We start from the raw sequence: 18,590 nt of genomic DNA, 5'->3' as shown, positions 1-18,590 counted from the left end.
TCTAGGCCCAAGCCTGACCCGAACAGCATTCTTTCCATGCCATTCCCTTAACCCCGTCCCCTTCAATTTAAAATGAATGCCACTGCCACATCAATTCTTTGTTCAGCACTAAGCCTTCTCACTCCTTTGTTCAAAAACTGCCTTTGATTCTGTAATGTGAACACATTACGCCGAAGCTCTTCTGTTCCCACAGTAGAGCCTCACTACTCCCTGGTGTTCAGTGTACTTCTTCCCTCTCTCTTCACAGACTCTTCACTTCCCGCTTCTCCCAGATGCCTATAAACACAACCCCTCTCCCCGCTGCCTGGGAAATCCCAGCCCCATTAATGGCTCAGCTGTCTTTAAGTCCCATTTCTTATTACTCAACTGCTCTGACCTCCAAATAACAATGAAATCAGCTTTAGCTTAGCTTTTTTTTGGCTTACTTCCTGTTAGTCTTATGTCACCAACTCTGTGGGGAGGAGGTCACATACCCATCTAGAGCCTCTTTCAATGGGAGAGAAGGACATTTTCAAACTACCCCAGCCTGACTCCGATACTTGCCCCTCAGGAACATATACTTTCTGTTCCCTGTGCCTGTCCACTGTGAATGGATGGGGGTGTACTGGCCCAGGAAAAGTCAGAGACCCACTGCATAAAGTGGTTGACTCAAGAAAGAAGAAACCACTGCCCAAGTAGCCCAAAGAAGCATATGCTATGCTGTCTCCATCTTTACTAACATCCCTCCTTTCACAAAGCTTTACTTCTTTTGATCTGAGCACATGTCTTTTGAGCCCTGGGAAGAAAAGCATTTCTGTTCCATACGATACCTTGGATCACCTCTCTGAAGAGGATTGTATTGGTGAAATGTGGTTTGATGGAATCACATGGAACTCCTGCTGAACACATGAAAGATGGCAGGAGTAAAACTTATAAAGGGGTGATGGCGTGAGGGACCAGGGCAGGCGTACGGCCTGTGACATCAGAGAGCTCCCTGCAGCAGCACTGCCAAGGCCACAATCAGCAGGTGGATGCGAAGCCAGGGAGGAGCTGGTGCTCTCAGCAGCTCCTGGAGGAGCTTGTGGAGAGCATCAGGCCAGGAGGAATCATGGGATTTAAAAATGAAAGGAAAAATCTCAGTAATTACTCGGTCAAGTAATCATTCTGGTAACGTTTATCAAGACCTTCTCATGGTCCGGGCCCTGTGTTAACCTCTTTACATGTTTAAACTTATTTAATTCTCATAATTACTACCTGAGGTAGACACCCTTATTACCTACATTTTAAAAACATTGGCTTAGGGAGGTAAAATACCTAGTACAGCTAGTGAGTGCCAGTCAGGATACAAATAAAAGCAACCTGGTTCCAGAGCCTACACCCTTAACCACTGCGTCTCAATAATCATCTGGATTTACACTAGAATAGAAAATTGTCATTAGCATCGAGTGGCAACCTTTAACTACCTCCCTTGAATTTAGTAATCTGCAAGGTGTAATTAAAATTGGGTATGCCAACAGTATAGCAGATCACTACCCTTGGGAATTTTTGGTCTTGGTGAAAATCAAGAAAAAGGTTCCAAAAACAATTATTTCAAGCTCTAACTAAATCTATGAAACCTGACTGGTAAGTGATAGATAAGGAATGGTCGAGGCAAGACTCCATTCAGTGTTGCCCCCAGTCTGTATTACTAGGGAGCCACAGATTCTGGGCTTCTCTCTGGCAAGGTCAGAGTGTTCTCATTGAGTTCCCTTCCCTGTCTGTTTGTCACTGTTCAACAAGGCTTCTGCAGGGATGTTCGGTCTTTGCATAAAGCATGGCACTCCCTTAGTTATTTGGAATTGGGTAAAAGAGATCATTTTTATTCATTTTGGGTTTACGTCCTAACAAAGCAGTTCATTGAGTGTTGTGTGTGTTTATCGTCTTGCTAGACATAATAAATGACTGATTCACCTTTTGGGGTTTATTGATTATTACTGAAGATCCAAAATTAAGTCAGTTTCACAATAAAACCACTATTTTTGATGTTACATACTGTAGAAATGGCTGTATGGCCTTGCCCTGAGAAGGAAAGCCTAAAATGCCCTCTATTGGCCAAACGTGGAATGACTGTTGATGAGTTGAAAACCATAAGGAAATCCATCATGAATGTGTGCCAAAGTTTCTCTACAAAGATGTTTACTACAATGCAGTTTATAGACACAAAATATTAGAAATAACCTAAAAAAGGGGGGGACTGGTTAAATGAATTATGGTACATTCACATCATATTGTAGAATACTACTCAGCTAATAAATATGATATTGAAAAAAATTTACTGTCAAAAATATTTATGTCGTAGTAAATAAAAACCTGAGCTCACAAAGCTGTTTATTATGATTCCATTTTTTATTGTATTTTTTTCCACTAACATTTAGCCCCCTTACACCTTCCTCCCCTCCATAATCAGCCCCAGCTGTCCTTTTCTTTTCTGCTCAATCCCTCCACCCCCTGTGGGGAGAAAGGTCCAGGCTGAAGAATAGCAGTGATTAATGAATGCAGGGGTGGGGCATCAGAGGCTGGAGAGAAAGCTGAGCTGGGCCTTGGGAAGCTGCTGGCAAACACTGTCCTCTTCAAGGCTGGGAGTGGGAGGGAAGGCCAACCCTCCACCACCCTCTCAGTCATGATATTGCTCCCTTTGTACCTTATAGATGAGGAACAAGGAACTGAGAGAATTAGGGGAAATAAAGGAGGATGGAAACATTTGGTGGGACATGCTAAGTTAGGGTTTGGACATGTTAAGTTTAAAGTGGCCTTGGGGACATCCAGTTAGAGATATCAAATAGTTTTATATAAGATAAGGATCTGAAGTTTTAGATTTGGAAGTCTTAATGCAGTTGAATCCATGGAGGTAGACAGACTCATTTGAGAGCACGTGTAGAATAGGAAAGAAGCAAACCGAGTGCTAGTTCTGGGGTCCAACGCCCCTGGAGAGACCAGAGGGTGAATGGGGTCTGCAAAGGAGTTGGAACAGAGATGGAGAGGCGAGGAAAGCCACAAGAGGATTGTGGACTTCAAAGGAGGATGGAGCTTTACAGTAGAGAAAAACTGGTCAACAGTGACATGCTTCAGAGGGTTCAAAAAGGACAAATTGTTTGGCATGGTCATCAGGAGGCCACACAGATCTTGGTGAGAGCAGTTTCAGTCAAGTGACGGGTCAGAAATCTAACTTGCAATGAGGGTAGGGAAGTAGAGGAAACAGGTGTGGACTATGTGAGGATATTGATGGCAGAGGGACAGAGGAAAGTGTGCTACCTAGAGAAGCATGCAGGACTGAGGAAGAACTTTTATTTGTTCTGATGGGAGAAACTGGGAGATCAATAGGCTGCCCCAAGGAAAACAATATAAAGGGAGAGATGGAAAATTCAGGAGAAAGAAATGTTAACTGATGGAGCCAAGTACAAGCCTGGAAAAGCAAGAGCCTCCTTAGAGGAATTAGCCCCAAACCCAGAGAAGAGAAACTTCCTGCTAGCTGGAAGGAGAGAGAGATTTTGCAGATACAGTTAACCCGTAGGTGAGCTGGTAAGACATTGAGGTAATTCTTCATGCCAATAGCTTCCATTTCTCTATGCAATACAAAAGCCAAATTGCCATGTGCCATAAGGAGGGGGGGGTTTCCTGAAGTAAGGAGGGATCTTGAAAAGAATGGTAATAGAAATTAGAAATAGAATTGGAAATAGAAAAGCTAGCAGAATTGGGTGTTGATTAGATTTATTGTGGTAATCCTTTCAGAATATAGAATGTATCAAATCATTATGTTGTACACTTGAAACTAATATTACATGTCAGTTACATCTCAAACATTTAAGGAGGAAAGAAAAGAGAACTAACCCATGGATGGGTGCCCCATGGCGCCAAGAGTTTATCATGCATTATAGCGGGATCATTTCCTGCGGTGGTGCACTCACCCAGAGCTAGAGCACAGAGGCTGATGGGTTGGTCTAAGGCTATTGGTTTTGGGTGGTTGCACAAGTGTTCCCTAGAGAGGTGTTTACATGTATGCATAGGGTCTTGGGAGGATCAGGGAGAAAACACAATCAAGAGATTAGATACCTGAGAGAAAAGGGTGGGTAGGCAAGGAACTATCAGCCGTAAGGAAGTAGAAAATCAGGTAAACCAGGTTAAGGGAAAGAGAAGGAAGGATAGAGCTTAGTGGTAAAAGACTGTTGTATTAGAGTTTCAGACTTGGGAGATAGAAGAGTTCTGGTGCTAGCAAAACTCGTCCACAGAGTATTTGCACTTGGTTGTTTTCTCTTTCTTGCTGCACGTTCTCCTCTCACCCTGATCAGAACCAAACTTTTCCTCACCCCTCCCTGAAACAAGGAAACCCTTGAAAAGTTTTAAACAAAGGAATGACATAATCTGTGACATAAAATATTCAGATCAGCATGAGACATAAAAAGAAAGTTCACAGAAGCACTATTTGTCATAGAACCCTGAGAAATAATTAAATATTCATCAATAGTGACATGGATAATATTCCATTCATTTAAAGTAAAAAAACAGCTAATTTTAAATGGCATTGCTGAGAGATGCATACACATGTGGTTAAACTTGGAAAACAAGAAAATGATTTTCAGAAAAGTGAGCACAGTGGTGGCCTCTGGGAGAATGGAAGTGTCTTTGTCAGGGAGGAGCCCTTTGAGAGCACGGGCTTTGACAATATTCCATTTCTTAACTGAGTGGTGGTTACATGGGCATCTCCTTTATAGCTATTCCTCAAACTGTACATATATGATTTGGCACTTTTTTTGCACTACATATCCCAAGTCAATAGAAAACATGCATGGAATGTCACATGCCATGTTTAGGGGGAAGAGGAGATTAGGAAGGAATGTGCAGACACAATTGTGTTTGTATAAATTGTGTTTTATGGCTGGGAGGTGAGTACATAAGTTTTATTATTTTTAATGATTTTTTATTTTTCAATTATAGTTGACATACATTATTATATTAGTTTCAGGCATAAATTTAGATGGTTATAAATGTATATAACTTATGAAGTGATCACCCTGATCTGACACCATACATAGTTATTACAATATTATTGACTATATTCCACTATACTTTATGTCCCTGTGGCTGTTTTTGTAACTGGCAATATGCACATCTTAACCTCTCTGCCTTGACTTCCCCAACCCCCTCCAATCTGGCAACCATCAAAATGTTCTCTGTATCTATGAGTTTGTTTCTGTTTTCTTTGTTCATTTCTATTGTTTTCTTTAGATTCCATGTATAAGTGGAATCATATAGTATTTGTCTTTCTTTGTTAAACTTATTTTACTCAGCACAATACCCTCTAGATCCATCCACATTGTTGCAGATGGCAAGAGTTCATTCTTTTTTATGACTGACTAATACTCCATTGTATACATGTACCACATCTTCTTTATTCATTCATCTGTTGATGAACACTTGGGTTGCTTCTGTATATTGGCTACTAAATAATGCTGTGATAAACATAAACATGTATGCCGTTTCTAATTAGTATTTTGGGTTTCTTCAAATAAATACATAGAAGTGGAATTGCTGGATGGTGCTTTGTGTCTTGTAATAGCCTTTTTTTTAGTCTATTTTGTCTCGTATAAGTATTGCTACCCTAGCTTTTTTAAAATTTCTGTTTCCATGAAAGATCTTTTTCCATCCCTTTACTTTCAGTCTGTGTATGTCTTTGGATCCGAAATGGGTCTCTTCTAGACAGCATATATATGGGTCCTGTTTTCTTATCCATTCAGTCACTGTATGTCTTTTGACTGGAACATTTAATCTATTTACACTTAAAGTAATTATTGACAGGTATGTAGGTATTGCCATTTTACTTTTCATATCTTTGATCTTTTTTCTTATTCTTAAAGAAGTTCCTGTAATATTTCTTATAATACTGGTTTGATGGTGATAAACTCTTTTAGCTTTTTTTGGGAGGGGGGTCTTGAAAGCTATCTATCTACCCTTCCATTCCAAGTGACAGTTTTGCTGAAAAGAGTAATTTTGGTTACAGGTCCTTGCTTTTCATCACTTTGAATATTCTGTGGCAATCCCTGCAGGCCTGTAAAGTTTCTGTTGCAAAGTCAGCTACAGTCTTATCGGAGCTCCCTTGTACATAACTGATTTTCTCTTGCTACTTTTAAAATTCTTTCTTTGTGTTTAAATTTTGGTGTTACAATTATGATGTGTCTTGTTATTGGCCTCTTTGGGTTCATCTTGTTTGAGACTCTGCACTTCCTGGAATTGAATGTCTATTTTCCTCACCAGGTTAGGAAAGTTTTTCATCATTACTTTTTCAAATAGGTTCTCAATTCCTTGTTCTTTCTCTTCTTCTTCTGGTACCCCTATGATGTAAATGTTGTTATACTTGATGATGCCCCAGAGGCTCCTTAAACAATCCCCATTTTTTAAAATTCTTTTTCCTTTTTTGTTGTTCATTTGGGTGTTTTCCACTATGTTATCTTCCAAATAACTTATTCAGTCCTCTGCTTCATCTAATAAACTGTTTATTTCCTCTAATGTAGTCTTCATTTCAGTTACTGTATTCTTCATTTCTGATTGGTTCTCTTTTTATGTTTTGTATCTCCATCTGTTTTCTATCTCTTTGTTAAGGTTCTCACTGACTTCATTTACTCTTCCCCTAAATTCTTTAAGCATCCTTATAACCAGTATATTGAACACAGCATCTGGTAGATCGCTTGTCTTCATTCTGTTTAGTTGATTTTCTGGAGTTTCATTCTGTTCTTTCATTTGGGGCAGGTTTCTTTTTTTTTTCTCATTTTGGCTGGTTCTCTGTGTCTGTTTCTATATATTATGTATACTTACTATGTGCACTAGTCTTGATAGTATAGTCAGTGTCCTGTGGGGCCCAGTGGCACATCTCCTAGTCACGTGAGCCAGCTGCTCCAGGTGTGACCTGGTATGTGCCTTTTTATTGTAGTTGAACTTTGGTTGTTGTTGGAATGTCAATGGGAGGGATTGACCCTAAAGCTGATTGCTGTAAGGCCTGGCCATGACTATAGTGGAGGAGCTGTTGTGCTGGGGCTGACCCCACAGAGCAGGATTCCATTTATCAGGCCTCTGGTGCCCTCCAAGTCCACCCTTTGGGTGTGTTGTTTGTGGAGGTGGTTGGGCTCTGGTGTGGTGTGGCTACCAGGTATGATGCTTCTGAGGCCTTTTGGAACGGGCTCTGGTGCGGGCCAAGGTCAGCTGCTGTCTGTGCCTGGCCCAGAACCACCAGATATGAGCTACAAAATTATCTGCAGATGGTTTCTACTTGTGCTCAGTTTGGAGGAGTCTGGGAGAAGCTAAGATGCAAACTGAGGCTGGTTGCCACTAGTGCCAGGCTTGGGGCTGCTTAGCAAGAGGTCCAGGGCATACTGAGGCCAGACACTGCTTGTTTGGGGTTTTGGAACCTTTGAGAGATTTTAGAAAACTCCACAGTACCATTTGCATGGAATAGCCTCTAGAAGCAGTTTGAGTGGGCCTGCAAGTTGGGCAGAGCAGGGCCTTAGGGAATCATCAGCGTAGGGCAAATGGTGTTAGCCAGGCTGATGGAGACTCAGACTTGGCATCTGCCTGTGCCTGTAGGCTAGCTGGGGGGAGGGTTCAACAAAGGAATGAATGGCAACTGCCAGCACTTCTGTCTAGGAGAATGCTGCCCCTCCTGTCCTTGTCCTGAAGCCAGACAATTTAATTCCTCCTTGTATATCCCCGGGGCCTTTCAAGGGGCTGCCTCAGTGCTGGATCTCAGATCGAGTAAGTCCATCAAGTTTGTGCTTGGGACCTTTAAGAGGAACACCTAGGACTCCAGAAATCTCTATCTCACTCAGCCATAATCCCTGCTGGGTTTCACAGCTGGAAGTTATGGAGACTTCTATTCCCAGCACTGGAACCCTGGGCTGCGGAGCTCACTATGAATACAGGACCCCTCATTCCTTAGGAGGAGCCTCTGAGGCTGAGATATCCCTCCCATTTTTAACCACCACATGTGGGTGTGGGATCAGCTCCTTCACCATCTCTGCCCCTCCTACCAGTCTTCACATGGCTTCCTCTATATACCCTTAGTTATAGGATTTTTGTTCAGCTAGTCTTCAGGTGGTTCTTAATGATGGTTGTTCTGTAGTTTAATTGTAATTTGATGTGGTTGTGGGAGGAGGTGAGCACATCATTTACCTATTTGGCCACCTTGACTGGAATTCTCCCCAGTTTCTGAGTAAATTGGTTTTAACTTAATGTATTTACAATTGCTTTTATATGTCTAAAATACTTAAATAAGAATTAAAATGTAAAGAAGGTAATGTGGAAAAGAAGGTGCATAGTTTTTTTCCTGCTTTCATTTCCTTTATTTTCGTTAAATTATTCATTCACTTAATTAGAATCAGGAGAGAACATTCAGTAGCTGAATGAGTACTTTGCAGATTTGTCAGCATTCAAAAGTTCTTTTCTTTGAGAAGGCATTGAAAATAGAATCCAGTTTATGAATCTCAGGGCTTGATGCCTATAGAACTATTTATTCAGTTGACTTAGAAAAGTAATCCCTGGGCTAAAACTGCCTGTGTTCAGAGAGCAGCTGCCACGTCTGCATGGACAATCCCTCCCTCAAAGGCTCACTGACCGTTCCCTGCAGGCCTCATGTGAACTGGCCTGGAAGTCATTCCACTGGGGGGTGGCCACAGCAGCTGCCAGCAAACTGCCCTGCTTTCCCAGAAAGCCTGCTCCAGCCCCTTCCTACTCACTCACCAAGTCCTCATTCCAGGCTGCTGACCTTGGATTTCTCCCCACCGTGTAAACACAACCAACTGGGAAACTACATTCCTGAAGGAAATTCTCAGCAGAAATAGAAGATGAAAACTCCAACACATTCAGCAACCTAAAACTATTTACACATGGATTTTCCTATCTCCTGAGCCTCTGGGCTCCCTTCTCATTTTCTGTATACAGCCTTGCTTTAAGGTGTTGAAATAAATGTTCCCCAGATAGCCCTTAGTCCTGTGGTTTTTTCATATGGATTCCTAGGGAAGGAGAGGCCATCTGGCAGAGTGGATAAATGGAAGGAAGCTGGTCCAGGTAACTCCTTGTTAAGTTACTTAATGAACCAAACAAGGATCTACTCAGACTTTTTATGTAAGATGATAAAAGTCTTTTATTATTGAAGCCACTTTTGGTTGAGGTTTCTGTCATAGCTGAAATATCCTAACTGTAATAGGATGGAAAGGAAATTTTGTTATAGATTTGTTGTTGTTGTTGTTGTTGTTATAGATGTTTTTGAGAAGGACTGGATCAGGTAGTGATAGAGAGAAGTTGTCTGGGGGCCAAGGTGGTGCTACTCAGAGTGTGGTTCAAGGACCCGCAGGTTCAGAACTGCCTAGGAGTTTGTTAGGAATGCAAATTCAAGGGCTATGCCTCAGACCTACCAGATCAGATTCCCTAGAAGTGGGGCTGGGAATCTGCATTTTAACAAGGTTTCCTGCTGTAATTTTGATGCAATTAACATTGGAGAAAACACTAACCAAGGAAGCACCTACAGCTGGCAGGGTGATTGGTGCAACAGAGGAAGTGCTGTGACTCTGGCCCATTACTGGCCTTCCAGATGCTGATCTAATCCTCTAGGCCTCATTTTTCTTTTCTGTCACAACAGTGTGAGCATCAGATGAGGGACTGGGTGTAAAAATGGTTTGAGAGAGCTAAAACCTTGAGCCCCAGGAGAGTTGTGAGCTGACCCAGCTGTATCAATGGACACAGTGTCCAAGGCTGCAGACAGATATATGGGTTCAGACTGGACTCCTCCTCATCAGCTTGAGCTTTGTGCAGGACCCACCGCCATCTGCGTGTCCAGGTGCCCAGTGAGAGAGCTGGCAGGGAGCCCGTGGAGACTCACTGTCATTCTTAATTGAATTCAATTGCCCCTATTTTGAGGTTTCTTTTTCAGATTCCTGCAATCCAGAAAAACAGGAAACCCAGGTTTTACCCTGAGGCTTAAGGAGGGGCAGCCTATGTCCCAGTGCTGTCCTTCCTCTCTCACAAACTCAATGACCTCAGCCATCCTCCCCATCACCTCTGTCGAAGTGACCCACCCATCTCCACCCCTATTTCCCTGGCCTTCCGTGTCTGAGGAGGCACAGGACCTGCTGCCCTGGAGACAGACCAACCATTACGTCTTGAGCCCTTCCACATCTCAAGTTACTGAAGTTACCTGAAGGGGCTTGTTTCCCTGTGAGCATGAGAGCCCAGCAAGAAATGAACAGGAGTTTGAAGCCAAGAAAACAGGTATTTGTTAAGGAGATGGCACCATGCCCAGAGTCACAGGTAGATAATGCTTAAATACCTGGATTCCCCTATGACTTCCAAGGGATGGGGGTATACAGGGGGGTGGGGAGGGATCATTAATCATGGTGACTAAGGGAGATAAGTTAGGGTCATGGTCAGGGTCGTGGTCTCTAGGGATTGGTCAGCAACTAGGATAGAGGCATAGTTGAACATTGCACATCTGGTCTTGAGGTCAGCCATGGCATTGCTTTATCTGGTTTGCAAGGGTTGGGTTGGTGGGGTGTTGTGGAGCTGAAACACAGCTGAGGCCTAGATATTACCTCTAGATTGGGAAGCTGTCTCTGCAGTCAGTAGAACCAAGGCTTTGTTTCTAAGAGCACTGGCTGCCGACCAGAACCTCATTGTCCTGAGGCCTAATGATCAAGCAAGGAGAAGGAGGTAGGTGGGTCAGGGGCTAAGTGAGACCAGTTTGAGTCAAAGGAAAAAAAATAATAAAAATAAAAAATAATAAATAATAAAAGGGCAGAGTAAAGAAAATAAAGTCCCTAGGTTACAGAGAGAGCTACCCTCACTGCTAACCAGGAGGCCCCACTTAGACATGGTACCCTCCTCCCCCGCACCCCCCCAGCTTGGGGTACCACTGTTAGGGGAGGAGAGGGCGTATCCGCTGGTCAGAAGTCCAATCAGAGCAGGGCAGGCAAACCAGGCCGGCCCCAGTGGCCACTCAGGCGCAGGCTGACAGCATTGCCTGCTTGAGGACTGGGCGAGCTTCTTGCCAATCAGGGGCGGGGCAAGCGGGGGCTCGGCGGGAGGCAGCCGCGTCAGGCCCGGCCGGCGATCGCAGCGGTGGCCGGGCTATCTCGTCTCGTGGGCTGAGGGCGGGGCGGCTTTCAGCACTGCTGCTGCTCTCTCAACCCCCCTCACCCGACCCCGCTCCCGTGGCCGCCCGCGTCATGCCAGGCGGTGCTCCACGCTAGTGCTGCCGCCGGGTCTGTTGCCCGCCTGCCTGAAGCCGCGCCCACTGCCCAGAGCCAGAGGGATGGTGGTAGTCACGGGGCGGGAGCCAGACAGCCGTCGTCCGGACGGTGCCATGTCCAGCTCCGACGCCGAAGACGACTTTTTGGAGCCGGCCACCCCGACGGCCACGCAGGCGGGGCACGCGCTGCCCCTGCTGCCCCAAGAGGTACCAGAGCCGAGGCGGGGGGCGTGGGAAGGGGCGCAGAGGTAAAAGTAGGTGCTGGGCGGAGCTGACCTTGGGAGGTAAGCACAGCTGGGTTTGGAGATCAAGGGTCTGGCTGAGGGCGGCGCCGGAGGAGCTGGGCTCCCCAGCTCACCAGCCCCCTCCCCATCGTAAAATGCACCAGGTGTCTCTTCCCTGCCCCAGAGGTCACCTGGCCCCAAAACCCCCTCCCTTCAGTACTCACTACCTACAAGGTTGATTTACTTCGTGGAAAGGATAACTTGGAGCCCCAAGACATGATAGTGCCTTCTAGAAAATCCAAGAGGCCTTGGTGGTTACCCAAACCTGATCTCCAGCTGCTCTGAGAGTGGAGTAAGGGACTGTGTACAGGTAAGAAGCAGGCCAATTGGTAGATGTGTCCAAACACACCCGACAACTCCCTGGCTTTCCCTCACTAGCTGCTATGCTGTGATGCATGGTGGCTTCCACTCGTCTTAATGTGTATGACAGTATCATATTAACACCTGAAATGACCCTTAAGAGAAGGGGAAAGAGGAGGAAAAGTGGGGTTGCTTAGGGCACCGCAGATAGACTAGGAAGGAGGAGCTAAGGTAGTGCCAGATAGGGGAACATGTGATGTGTAGAGATGGGAGAATGGACGAGCCCCAGAGGGGCAGGGCAGGGCAGGGCTGGGTGAGGCTTTGGGGAAGCAGATGGTGTTATCTGGGGGTTAGAAGTTCATACAGTTAATATCATGGGGCACTTGGGAAAATGAGCAAAACTCAATATGGAGCAAGCACTTGGATCGGTATGGGTATGAGGTATCCTTGGGAAAGGTTTAAATGAAATGTAGAGTTATCCCCAAACAATATTTGAGTTCTTGGTATGCACATAGAATAGTTTCAGAGGAGCTGTAGACAAGCAGAAGGCATTTCCTGTCCTGTGGGTGCAGAGGAGTAACAGTACATATATACATGGAACTGTAAATACTTACCTATTTCATTCATTCATTCAATGAATATTTGAGTCAGGCACTGCACAAGGTCCTGGGTAACTTTTAGGTAATGTATATTGACCCTACTTTATGCACAAAGAATTTGAAAGTTGGGTAAAATGGCTTACTAGATGAATATACATAGACTCTCACTGGAGCCACTGAGATGTTGTAATATAGAAAAGTATGCACTGGGACAAATTTTTATTTGATCTGGAGGAGAAGAATTGGAAAATTAGAGAGAACAGGCCTTGTTTCTTTCAAAATCACAAGGAGTGACAGATGTCAAAAAAGGAAAAATAAAAAGAACAGAAAAGGTCCCGAGCATTTTAGGGAGAACCTAGAGCTTCTCAGGGTAAATCTGTTCCTTCATTCCCTGTTCTTCACCCTGCCCTTGCCTCCAGAACCTTAGCTGGACTGGGGATTAATCTAACTCCAGGTTAAGAAGGAATTATTCTACAAACATCCATGAGCCCTGCTGTGGGCGGCCTCATGATTGGTGAACAAGATGTCATCCCTGTCCTCGGGAAGCTTGGGGTCTAGGAGGTTGGGTAGACAGAAGAAAATAACCACCAATGTATTGTGTTAGGCACAGTGGAGGGACTGTTTAGTTAATTCCATCTTGGGAGCTGGCAAGGGACAACAGAGCAGAAATGCTCAGAGTAATGGAACTTGAATAGAAACTCTTTGAATGAATGGATGCTGTTAACCTATATGGTGCCTTGGTGTGAGAATTAGAAAAAGGGCACACATCTGGGCTAGCAGATCCCTCTCATCTAGGCACCCTTGTGCAGTGAACAATGTGCACCACCTGAGAGGGTGCTTGTGTTTGCTAGATGGACGAAGAGAGAGTGGTACGAGCATTTTGTACAGAGAAGACAGCATGACCAAGGGCATAAAAAGTGGAAAATTCAGGAAGTAAAAGGAGGACAAGTGAATGAAGGCTTTGAACTATAGAGCAGAGATAGTAGGATTGGGGTGGAGAGACCTGATTTAGGAGCTATCTGGGTGGGGGATTCATAGGACGTGGCCACTGGTGAATGTGGGGAAAGGGAGGAGAGAGAAGAGGGTTCGGAAAGACTCCTGGGTTTTGGTTTTGGGTGACTGAGTGAATGGTGAGGCTTTAATCAGACCCAAGAAGACTGCAGACGGAGCAGCCTGGCTCTTATTTTTCTTCTCTGGCTGAACATGCAGCTGTTTTTTTCCAGTTTCCTGAGGTTGTTCCCCTTAACATCGGAGGAGCTCACTTCACCACACGCCTGTCCACCCTGCGGCGCTATGAAGACACCATGCTGGCGGCCATGTTCAGCGGGCGTCATTACATCCCCACCGACGCTGAGGGCCGGTACTTCATTGATCGGGATGGCACACACTTTGGGTATGTTTCTCCCTCTACGCTCATCTTTGTAGTCCTAGCAAGTGAGTGGCCTGGGCTTGGGCATGGGGCTGTAGTATCTTCCATAGTACCTGAAGAGGAGATAACATACAGACAGAATTTAACAAATGTGCCTGTTAAATTGGATCAAAATGTTTAGTTTCTTTTCCAGAGGAGACAAGGACATCTGGAGAAATCCCGGGTAATACATACTGGCTGAATGTGATGAAACTGCTTCTACCCTATGTAATTTAAGACTGTAAAGTTATCAGTCTTTGTGGAAAGGAGTAGGTGTGATCCCACCTAGAGGTGGGGGAGTTCCAAAACAACTTCTCAGAGAGTACCCTCAGGTCAGATTCTGGACTCAGCATTGCCGTTAGGGAGGAGGTGTGGTGTGTGGCAGAGGGTCCCAGACCTCCTTCAACAGTTTAAAACAAAGAGACAACAAAGGTGAGGGAAGGGCCAGCATGGGGTTGCCATCCTTTAATATTGCCAAGGAAAGTCTTAAAAAAAAACAAAACAACCTTCAATTATTACTGTCATTTTAACACTAAAACATGGAAAGACAGAATCTCAAAAAGTAGATAGCCTTTCCCAAGAAAGGACTTCTGACAATCTTACCCATGCACAATGTAAAGACTTTTTATTTCAGTTTCCTTGCTTGTTCCTTGTCTCAATTCCTTGAATGAGAAATAATTACAGCTGCCTTGCAGGCCTGTCATGTGGATGAGATAAAGAGCTGTGGTGTGACCCCTGGCCAGGTTCTTCCAGAGTATAGGCTGAAGCTCTTTTCCCCTTCAGTCTAACTTTGGAGATGACTAGAGAATGAACATGGTCCTTGACCTTGAACAAAATGACCAGGGAGGCAGAGGCTCTCCAATTACTACACCTCTGTGATGGCCTCCAAGTAAGATTTTTCACATTGGGAGAAAGGTCATTTTTATCCTCCGAAGGAACCTCAGATCAAATAATTTGCTTTGAATCTGGGTTTCCCCATTGGGTTGTCAGCTGCCTCCAGTGCTGAGAAAACAAAGTGTCACATCGCCCTGCAGAGCTATAAAAAGGTTTTTGTTTGCAGGCTGTTTGGGGGGAGGAAAGTGCTGGCCCCAGCTGGCAGCTTCCACAACACTCCTGGCTGGGCCTTGCCTTGAGGGTATGTTTTTCAGAACTTACCAAGCTTTGCTTAAGATCCTAGAGGACCAATTTCAGAAGGGATTGTGGGGAGGCAGAATAGGGTTTGGCTTTAAGCTGACGTGCCCTTGCTCAGGTGGCTGTAGTTGGAGAGTGGTGAGCCAGGCGAGGGTGTGGGGCAGAAAGCAGGATATTGTGGCATTTATCCTCAGACGGCTGGGCTCCAGTGGCCTATGATTCATCATCAGCAGATGAAGTTGGTAAAGGACTCAGATAAAGTAAAATAGGAATTTAGGGCATTTGGTGAAGTAAATTTCTCTGCTGGCCCCCAGCATCCACCACGGAGGCTGCTCGGGCCTCCACTGGGGCAGTTTCCCATTGTGATTAGTGAAGAGCTCTTTGGACTACAGCCTGGACTGTGTCTACATGTGCAGGCTAACTGTGGCTCCTTGAGCAAGGATATTCCTTACGCTCTTTGAGTCCCACATTTCTCTCATAAAATGGATACAAGATAGCACTTACTCCATATTATTGAAAGGATTCAGTGGGATAACACATAAATATTAGCTGACACAAATTAATACTAAGTGAGTGTTAGCTGGTGTTGCATTATGGTCATAGACTAACTATAGAGGTAACAGCTTAATCTTAGTGTTTACTCATGTATCCTTATAGAAATGCCCTTCCCACACCATCCATTGATGGATCTGATTATTCTTAGCACTAAAGAATCTGAAAAGAGAATTGAAAGAACTGAATTTTTAATTTAATTTTATTTTTAAAAGATTCTATTTATTTATTTTAGAGAGAGGGGAGGGTGGAAGAGAGGGAAGCATCAATGTGTGGATGCCACTTGAGCACCCTCTACTGGGGACCTGGCCTGCAACCCAAGCACGTGCCCTAGACTGGGAATCAAACCAGCGACCCTTTTGTTCCCAGGCTGGCACTCAATCCACTGAGCCACAACAGCCAGGGAAAGAACTGATTTTTTTTTTTTAAAGAAAATGTGGAATGTGATTTTATTCACTCCTGGAACCAATTTTTCAGATGTTAGTTTCAGGCATTTGATCTCTATATAGCTACAGAATAATAGTAATGACACAGATTTATAGAAGATGTGGAAGTCTTCGACCTTGCTAGTGGGAATGTAAAACACTACAATCACTTTGTTAAACATCACCATGACCGAACAAGTCTACTAATATTTACCTAGGAGAAACGTGCATGTGTTCACAGCAAATCTTATAAAGGAATGTTTATCACAGCTTTACTCCTAAGAGCCCCAGATTGTCCTAATGTCCATTAGCAGGAGAATGGGTAAATAAGTTATAGTACATATATCCATATAATGGTATGCTGCTTAGCAATACAAAGCAACAAACTACTATTACACACAAGATAAATATCAAAAATATTAGGTTGAGGGAAAGAAGCCAGACACAAAAGAGAACATACTGTGTGATTCTACTTATATGAATTTCAAGAGGAGATAAATCAGCCCTGGCCAGGTAGCTCAGTTGGTTAGAGAATCATCCCACTAGGCCAAGATTGTGGGTTCAATCTCTGGTCAGAGCACATATAAGAATCAACCAAGGAATGCATAAGTAAGTGCAACAGCAAATTGGTGTTCTCTCTCTCAAATCAATAAAAAAAAGAGGCAAAATGAATCAGTAGAGTAGTTGCCTCTGAAGAAGTGACTGGGAAGAGGCATGAGGAAAATGGAAGGAGATGGAAATGTTCTATATCTTGAGCTAGGTGGTAATTGTATGGGTATGTCCATCCATTTATTGAATATTACTTACCTCAATTAAAATATATACAGGGTGGGGCAAAAGTAGGTTTACAATTGTTTGTATAGAAAATAATACAATGGTAAATAATAACACAAGAATAAACTGTGTTTTGTATACAGTTTATACAAAATTGTATAACCTACAATTGTATAACCTCAAAATTGTAAACCTACTTTTGCCCCACCCTGTGTATTAAGAGGCTAGTAATGTCTTTTCATTATTCCTATATACACTTAATAATAATATAGAATATACCTAGTAATAATTGTAATTATAATAATGATACAGCTAAAAAGAACTATTAACACTTATGGAGGACTTACTCTGTGCCAGGTATTTTCTAAGCACTTTTTATATACTAGTTCATTTAATCCTGCTAACATTATGGAGTAGTTTTCTTATTTTCCCCCATTTTACAGATGAGAAAATCCAGGCACCGAAAGGTTAAGTTTACTTACCTAAGGCTACATGGCTGGCGTTCTGGTTCCAGGTTCTGTGCTCTAACCACTATGTGGCGCTGCCCAGTTCCCTTAGCTGTTTCTTACCAACACCCTTTTCTTCCTGCTCAGAGATGTGCTGAATTTCCTGCGCTCAGGGGACCTGCCGCCCCGGGAACGTGTGCGGGCTGTGTACAAAGAGGCCCAATACTACGCCATCGGGCCCCTCTTGGAGCAGCTGGAGAACATGCAGCCACTGAAGGGGGAGAAAGTGCGCCAAGCCTTTCTGGGGCTCATGCCCTATTACAAAGGTGAGGGGTCAGCTGACCAGAACAGTAAGGGGAGGGGAAGGAGGATCGCAAGGCATCTGTCAGTGCCTAGCTCTCCACCAGAACAAGTGAGTCCAGGGTTCACATGTATTACTCAAGAAGGGAGAAAATCCCACTCCCTTTCTGTCCTTCCCTCTTGGTCACACTGGGAAGATACAGGTTCAGGAGGGCTTGCCTTGCCTGCGATGGTTGTCAAATCACATTTCAAACGGACAGTCCCCATCTGTCCCCTTGGTTTCCTTGTGCGGTAGAGAACCATGATCCCTCTTTAAGTCTTTATCCTGCGTAGGCCCACAGAGTCCCTTCCCCCAGGAATCTGTCTCTTCCCTCTTGGATCCTGCTGTCACTTGGCCTGTGTGTGCCTTCCCACTGCTTTGCCCCACTCCCCGTCTGCCAACCCCCATCACAGTGATGGCTGCTGTGTTCAACCCCATAGACCATTTGGAGCGGATTGTGGAGATTGCCCGGCTGCGTGCAGTACAGCGGAAGGCCCGCTTTGCCAAGCTCAAGGTCTGTGTCTTCAAAGAGGAGATGCCCATCACCCCCTATGAGTGTCCACTTCTCAACTCTCTGCGCTTTGAGCGGAGCGAGAGTGACGGGCAGCTGTTTGAGCACCACTGTGAAGTGGATGTGTCTTTTGGGCCCTGGGAGGCTGTGGCTGATGTTTATGACCTGCTGCACTGCCTGGTCACAGACCTCTCAGCCCAGGGCCTCATCGTGGACCACCAGTGCATTGGGGTGTGTGACAAACACCTCATCAACCACTACTACTGCAAGCGCCCCATCTATGAGTTCAAGATCACATGGTGGTGAGTAGTCGGGGTAGGGAATAGAGTCCCTTCAGGGAAGGTGTCCTTTCCCCTTAGTGGCTCTGGGAGTCCGATCCCTAGAAGGGCTACTGATTGCTCAGAGCTGACAGAGGGGAAGACTGAGTCCAGAGGCACAGCTCCAGTGGGCGGAGGTGCAGCAGCGTTAGTCTCCCCTGCCGTTCCTTGGGGTCAGGCTTAGGGCTGTGGCCAGTGGGGACTTGGTACTTGCACTCACCTGGCCTTTCCTCCAGACACGACAGTCTTTTCCTGAGG

At 44.7% G+C, this 18,590-nt stretch overlaps 2 protein-coding genes across 9 annotated transcripts in view; both read left to right on the top strand.

Moving 5' to 3' along the window:
- The window catches only part of TPST1 (tyrosylprotein sulfotransferase 1), a 131,173-nt gene extending 121,238 nt beyond the window's left edge, over positions 1-9,935 (top strand). The window contains exon 6 of the mRNA XM_036020864.1: positions 8,759-9,935. The gene's annotated coding sequence lies outside the window, so the exon portion shown is untranslated. The remainder of the gene's footprint in view (positions 1-8,758) is intronic.
- A 1,145-nt stretch (positions 9,936-11,080) lies between these two features.
- Positions 11,081-18,590, top strand: part of LOC114491624 (BTB/POZ domain-containing protein KCTD7) — a 94,306-nt gene continuing 86,796 nt past the window's right edge. For 3 of the 8 annotated variants that reach the window (XM_036020860.1, XM_036020858.1, XM_036020859.1), the window contains exons 1-4: positions 11,081-11,452; positions 13,652-13,821; positions 17,312-17,490; positions 17,945-18,317. In XM_036020860.1, the coding sequence (XP_035876753.1) occupies positions 11,309-11,452; positions 13,652-13,821; positions 17,312-17,490; positions 17,945-18,317 (866 nt within the window). In that variant the 5' untranslated portion in view covers positions 11,081-11,308. Of the gene's footprint in view, positions 11,453-11,686; positions 11,840-13,637; positions 13,822-17,311; positions 17,491-17,944; positions 18,318-18,590 lie in introns of all 8 variants that reach the window. The other 5 variants (XM_036020854.1, XM_028505721.2, XM_036020855.1 and 2 more) reach the window with 4 other exon arrangements.

This window comes from Phyllostomus discolor, chromosome 3, assembly GCF_004126475.2.
Source record: "Phyllostomus discolor isolate MPI-MPIP mPhyDis1 chromosome 3, mPhyDis1.pri.v3, whole genome shotgun sequence".
Taxonomy (NCBI): Eukaryota; Metazoa; Chordata; class Mammalia; order Chiroptera; family Phyllostomidae; genus Phyllostomus; species Phyllostomus discolor.
Note: the sequence above shows the minus strand (reverse complement) of the source record. Positions and strands in the feature narration are given on the sequence as shown.